Source organism: Sceloporus undulatus, chromosome 3 (genome assembly GCF_019175285.1).
Source record: "Sceloporus undulatus isolate JIND9_A2432 ecotype Alabama chromosome 3, SceUnd_v1.1, whole genome shotgun sequence".
NCBI lineage: Eukaryota > Metazoa > Chordata > Lepidosauria > Squamata > Phrynosomatidae > Sceloporus > Sceloporus undulatus.
The window spans coordinates 244,497,772-244,504,890 of record NC_056524.1 but is presented as its reverse complement, the minus strand read 5'-3'; the positions used below and the strand labels follow the sequence as shown (position 1 = coordinate 244,504,890).

Genomic DNA, 7,119 nt, shown 5'->3' with positions numbered 1-7,119 from the left:
ACAGCCACAAGTAAGGGAATCCTGTCAGCAAAACAGAACCTTGCTTGGAGAGGGAGTCACACCAGATGCAGGCCCTGCATTCTTTCATCCACTATAGCCCAAAATGAAAGATGTGCAAAAGTAACCAAAAGTAATGTTTGTATGTGTCACTCACTGGATGCCAGCCCATGTATAGTTAAATTTTGCAAGGCAATTGGGATGGAAACAACACAGTGATGTCTGTGTCTGTGTCTTGACCCTACTTGAAAAAATTAATTGTATGAGGCCTGATATATTGAAACTGTTTAGATCCAAATTTTCATTTGGTATAATACAGTTGACCCTTTGTATCCATGGGGGATCTGTTCCAAACCCTCACACCCACAGATAAAAAAATGCAGGACCTAAAATCCTGTTGTTTCCAATGGTGGTGTGACATGTGCGTAGTTGCATGCCATCCGTGGATGATGACAGCCCACTGTACATTCAGTCAAACATAGTAATGTTCAGTCAAAGTGTACATACTATCTGAAGGCCCACTGAGTGATGTAATCTTACTGCTGTTATGGTTCTGTCCTGTAGAACAACAATTCCCTTTGTGTTGTCCATAAGCACTATGTGAACATGTGCCTTGATGTTCATAAGACTGTACTCTTCCCACTCCATATTACCTCTGAAAGCAGCAGCTTCCCACTTCACAATGTACAGCCACCATCTTCAGTTTTCACAAAATGCAATGCCTGATTCTGAAATCTGGCATTTTATTTGGGAGAATCTAAAACGTCAGCCACACACTGCAGAAGCTCATTTCCCTTCTTGGCAAAAGTGGGCATTTGCTGGGAAGGGGAAGTGATGGACCTTTCTTGAATGGCACCATTCCCTTTATGGCAGGGGTTTGAATAAGGCAGTCTTTGTGTCACATGAGGCTCTTAGACCTCCCCCCAGGGGATTTGTTTACCATAAAAATTTTGGGAGGAGATTTTTTTTTTACCCTCCAAAAACAAGAGAATCACACTTCTAGATTTTTTTGTGGGTTTTTCGGGCTATGTGGCCATGTTCCAAAAAAGTTTCTTCCTGACGTTTCGCCAGCATCTGTGGCTGGCATCTTCAGAGAATGCTTTGCCTGGAAAAATTGGGTGTATATATACTGTGTGAGCCTGGGAATGCAGCAGTGATTTGCATGTGTCTTGTTCTGTGCTGATTGCAGGCCTCACACTGGGAGGCTAATGCAAACAAGGATTAACATCTGCTAATTGGTGATCATTATCTGCTGGGAATGCCCCTGACTCTGAGTGGTTTCCCATTTGCATTTGCCGAGTCCTTATTTTGCTATTCCTCAGGACTGGTAGCCAAATTTTGTTCACTTTAAGGGTTTCTTCTAGAGAATTACAAACACTTCTAGAGTTTGTAATTGTCCTCTAAAAGTAAGGTGTGCCTCTCTCACCCCATTAAATCCATTGAATCATTTAATCCATTGAATCAATTAAATCCATTTAAAAAGTAATTTTTAAAAAGATGGGCTGGTGTGCCCCTCAGAGAGTCTTAGGGATGGGAAAATGCCCCCTGCAGCCACCAGGCCTTGCCTTCTCTTCAAAAGACATGTAAAATAGAATCCCATAGGTGCTCTTTTTTCAGCAAAAGACTATCTTTATTGAAGCAAATTGATATTACAGTTGAGCAGCAATTCACTTATAACTATGGTATTCTCTCATAATCCTGGCAAATGATTGACATTCTACTATTTTAGCATATTAGTGCAGCAAATCTCTTGCCTCATTTATTTCTTTAAATTTTGCAGGTTAGAAAGGACCTTGGCAAAGATAAGTTTATGTCCCTATCTTTCCCAAAAGCCCTTCTGCACAATTCACCCCCCACCCCCAATTCATTTCTGCCCTTTGTACAAATGTGTAATCTTTTCCTCCTTTCTACAAATTTTCTCTTTCAGTTTCTGCACCAATGAAATGTCCTGATTTCACTAAGTTAAATTTGTCAGTGTCGATGTCCATTGGGGTTATTTCTTTCATGAGCAAACATGGGCAATTTTTTTTCATAGTGGAAATGCTCTACATCTGTGAATTTAGAAGGTGTCATTAATTTACCCTTTCCCAGTTCTGACCATCTTTGGTTTTCTCACACTTATAAACAAACCTTTAAAAGTAGAAGTAAACATTATTCAATTGGTGGCTATCATACATCATACATAAATTGACAGAAATAAAGATCTGTGTCAAGCTGGCAGTCAGGGTAGCAAAGATTGATGAACTAGAAACCAGGATCAAGAAACAATTCACTTACTGTTCCTGATGGATTGTTCCAAAATATTGATTCGTTAGTTATAAAAAACTCTCCGTTGTTCTCCCCAGTCATGTTAAATACTCCAACTTTCACAAAGGTAATATCACCAGTCTCATTTTTCTGCCAGTTTAAAATGTCATAGGGGGTGAACACATCTCCCTTGTCATCTATGTTCACAAACTCATCGAGAACTGTAAATTGCATCTTATTCTTCATGTAATACATTAACTATGAATCAGGAAGCATAAAGAAGAATACATTAAACTTCTTAACATACCGGTTATATCCAGACAAAACTACCATAATAGGATCAGCATAGAGTTCAAAGACACCCACAAAAAACCTCAGCTGTGCAGCCAATGGATGATTACCGAATATACTTGACTATAAGTCAACCTCATGTATAATTCGAGGGCAGGTTTAGGGGCCAAAAGATTGGATTTTGATATGACCTGTGGATAACTCGAGAGTAAAATTTAGCAGCATGTAACAAATGATGTAGAAGTTGAAGTAAAGGACAACCATGCTAAAGATCGTTAAACATTTTGACAGGCATAATTGTTTGTGCTGGATGGATGAGATAGTAGAGGGGGTTGATGCTTTGTTTAGGTGCGCCAAGATTAAGCTCTCACCTTTCACTAGGCCATGGTTCCTTTTTTTATAAGAGCTAACGTATAGTACCTACATTGACCTGTGGATGTCAACCCAGGTTTTTTGGGGGGGTCAGTTTTTTCACTAAAAATTCTAGACTTATACATGAGTATGTACAGTAGGTACTGCGATCATGTTATATCTATTTTTTTTATTCTTCAAATGCTTTATCTGTTCATTTTGATATTCAATTTAATATGCTACTATTAACTTTTAAAATCCTGGTATTAGGCTAGTAGAAGGACCACCAACATGATATGAAACTTCCTGAGGTCCTTAGACTGACTTAAAAGGCCCTGTTCCCTGGCTCTGAGTGGGCTGATAGGTGAGCAGAACCCATCAACCAGTTGTGACCTTACATTTCTGAGCCAATTGTGAAGAGTGCTCAGGTTGCAGTCTAACATGTGAAGGGTAAATGAGGAAGCCTCAGCTGGTGTTAGTAAGAAATATTGTATAATCAACAGTAATAAAACTGCATAATTCTCGCTATGCTTTACCCAGATCCTTATTCCACTAAGCTTTTCACTGATGCTGTTGTTGGTCTCTGATATGCAATTTCATCTGAAACTTTTATCATGATCATTTGTTCTACTGTTTTGCTTTGCTTTTGTTTTTGTTGTAGGGGCTTGTGAGAGTTTGCCCTAAAGCATATAGTACAAATCAGAGCTGGGAAATGTTACTGTTTTGGATTACAACCTCCCTAAATCCACCAATCACCATAGTAAGATTCCTGGGGTTAGAAAAAAAAGTGGGGAGGTAGAAATATAGGAAGCTGTCTAAACCCCTTTGGAATATTAGGCACAATAGTGCTGAGTACACCTCAGGCAATATACGAACATAGTGTAAAATGAATGAATTATTATTATACTATTTTGCAGCTGTATTTGATTTTCAGAGTGTGATCCATCTGTTTTTCTTGTTTTATGTTTTCTTCTGGTTGGGGAGATACTCAGCACAGACACCATCCTCAATCAGATACTTTCACTGAATGCAGTGGCCCCATAGACAGGGTTCCCAGCTATCAGGGCATGGCCTCTTCTCTTGGCCTCAGGGAGAGGAGATGAATCCTAGGATGAGAGCTAATGTTGTGGTGATGTGCCTTCAAGTCATTTCCAACTTATGGAAACCTTAATGCAAACCTATCAGGGGATTTTCTTGGCAAGATTTGTTCCGGGGTGGGGGTGACTTTGCCTTCCCCAAGGTTGGGAGAATGTCACTTTCCCAAAGTCACCCATAGGGTTTCCATGCCAAGCAGAGATTTGAACCCTGGTCTCTAGTATCATGGTCCAACACAAACTACTGTACATACTCGACTATAAGTCATCCTCACATATAAGTCGAGGGCAGGTATGGGGGCCAAAACTAGGAATTTTGATAACAACCCATGGATAAGTTGAGGGTAAAATTTAGGAGCATGTAACAAAGGATCTAAAACAGTTATTCCCAAACTTTGGTCCTCCAGATGTTTCGGACTTCAGTTCCCAGAATTCCTCACTGTTGGCCAAGCTGGCTGGGGGCTCTGGGAGTTGAAGTCCCAAAAAACTGGAAGACCACAGTTTGGGAATCGCTGATCCAAAGGATGAAGCAAAGGAAAATAATGCCAAAGTAACTTACAAGTTTCCAGCAGGCAGAATAGATGTGTGTGTATGATGGTGTGGGGGGGGGGGGGGCAATCAGAGCTTCCAGGACAGACTATGCTCTTGATTTTCATTAGGGAATGGTTCCTTTTATCTTTTTCTTTTCTTTTTTAAATAAGAGTTAAATACAATACTTACTGTGACCTATAGATGTCAACTCAGGGTTTGTGGGTTAATTTTTGATTAAAATTTCTAGACTTATACATGAGTATATACAGTATGCTCAAACCACTACATCACACTGGCTCTCAAGGATAAGGGTGACAGGGGACAGATGAGGGTGAAGGGACAAAATAAGTGGAAGAAGGCTTTAATTATAGCTATGTATTATGTTATAAAACATATCTGTATAGTTACCTATTAGATTTAAATATAGCTCAATATTTGTTATATATATATATATATATATATATATATATATATATATATAAGTCTTTTTGATTTAAATTGTTTTGATATTATTTAGTAGTATACAGTATATCTATTTCTTAAATGTAATTTTTTGCTTTTTGTTATTTCAACTTCCCATTACTGCAAAAGCTGAAAATTGTATATATCTGATAAAGTATTGTGTATATGTTGGAGGACAATAAAAAAATTTTTTTCTTTAAGGGATGAGGATGACTACTCTGAAAAGAAGAAAATTTAAAGTTGTGTGCGACTAATTTCCACTATTGCAGGCTGCTTCTGAATGGCTACTATTGACACCTGTCTTCTTTTCTCGTTTGTTAGATTTTTTTTTAAAGCAAAGCATCATAGAGTTGGAAGAGACCTCCAGGGCCATCCAGTTCAACCCCCTGTCATATAGGAAGACACAATTAAAGCACCCCACAACAGATGGCCATCCAGCTTTAATTTAAAAACCTCAAAAGGAGGAGACTCTTTTAATTTTAATTTGACTGGCATCCTCTGACCAACTATAGTTAATGCTTAATATATCATTAGCATTCACACATCTCAGGAGCTGCCCCTTGAAAGATCACCAGATCCCACTCTCTGTAACCTCACAAGGAGTGGTCTCTTGATCTCAGGTTCTAGGTCTTAAATCTCAATGCCTGGGATGGTCCAGATCTGACAACGCTATGTATCAGTTCAGTTCATTTCACTTCAGTTCATCTTTATTACGGTCATAGGCCAGCACAAATGTATCATATTTAATGACACCACCAGGCCCTCCACACATGAGAGCTCCAGACACTAAATTTAAATTTCAGTTTATTTATTTATTTTATTTATGTTCTGGCCACAAATCCTAGGTTTTGGCTCTTGGCCTGACAATTGTACAGCATTCATGAAGGCTGTCATGTATGTTTCCGAAATAGCATCATTTTTGTAAAAAAAAAAAAAAAGGAATAAATTAAGACATTCAGGATAATTCTGAGTTTGCAGAAGGAGAAGAGGGCACATCAAGACATCCTATTGAAGACTGAGCTTGCTCAGGATATAAAGAATGCATTCATCAATGAGAGAAAAAAATTGGGGGGAGCAAATCCCTATGGGTGTCTTATAATTTCACAAATGCTTTGCCCAAGCAGTAATAGTACAATCACTCAGTCATCATCATCAATTAAATTTATCACAATTCTTTGCCCATCCATGAGCTCCTGAGATGATTGTGACACTTTTACTAATGGTTGGGCCAGCATTTCCTAGTTTCAAAGGACCACATCAGGTAAGGAAAAGGTTAAACTTCCTTGCCACACTTACTGAAATTCCACTAATTATCACTGACACTTTTAGAAAATGATTGATGTCTTTAGAATGCATGATTAATTGGTGGTATGCCCACCCAGGGTGTCACCCGGTGCAATGAGACAGGGCTTCTGGGGGTGGGGCTTCAGGGACAAGGCCAAAAGAGGACTCCCCCACCTCACTACCATGGCACAAAGAATGGTGCCATGGTAGTGAGATGGGGATTGTGCTCAGTCGTCACTGTAGTCCCCCTTGCCTTCCAGGTCCCATGGGGCTTTCGAGTCCTATGTGGTCCTGGCTGTTCATGAACCGGAAGGCAGCCATCCACCCCACCCCCCAGCTTTTCAAGTCCTGCACAGTACTACCCCACTGGGGTGTCACCTGGTGTGGTCTGTATCACTGCACCCCCTAATGAAACCACTGTGTTTAATTGAAAGGACAATTTAATTCCTCTTAATAATGGTCATTTGGTGTATAGAACAACTAGCTATAAAAAATGATTGTGGGCTTGTCTACACTGGCCAGAATACTCTGGACTTCTCCCAGAGTATTCTGGCCCCTGGATTCCCTTACCTCCATACTCCATAGAGGCACTAGGCACTAGTGAGCTGTCCATACTTGCATCCTACTGTAGCACATGGTGCCAACCTTCACTGCCACTGGTGTGATTTGCTCCCTCTGAGGTCAGTGTCTATCACATGACTGGGTATCTCATTGTGATCTCAGAGGGCATGGCTCATGGCAGTGGTGATAGTGGTGCTGTATCGCACAGTAGGATGCACCTGTAGATATATGGCTATGTGCATTGCTATGGAGTGCTCCAGATTTTCCTGCAAAGTGTGAGGTGTTGTTGGTTTTTTTACAC

The 7,119-nt window shown here is 39.9% G+C and overlaps 1 protein-coding gene across 1 annotated transcript in view; it reads right to left on the bottom strand.

Annotated features, from left to right (window-relative positions):
* Positions 1-7,119, bottom strand: part of LOC121925974 (vomeronasal type-2 receptor 1-like) — a 34,649-nt gene that overhangs the window by 7,280 nt on the left and 20,250 nt on the right. The window contains exon 4 of the mRNA XM_042458532.1: positions 2,275-2,502. Within this exon, the coding sequence (XP_042314466.1) occupies positions 2,275-2,502 (228 nt within the window). The remainder of the gene's footprint in view (positions 1-2,274; positions 2,503-7,119) is intronic.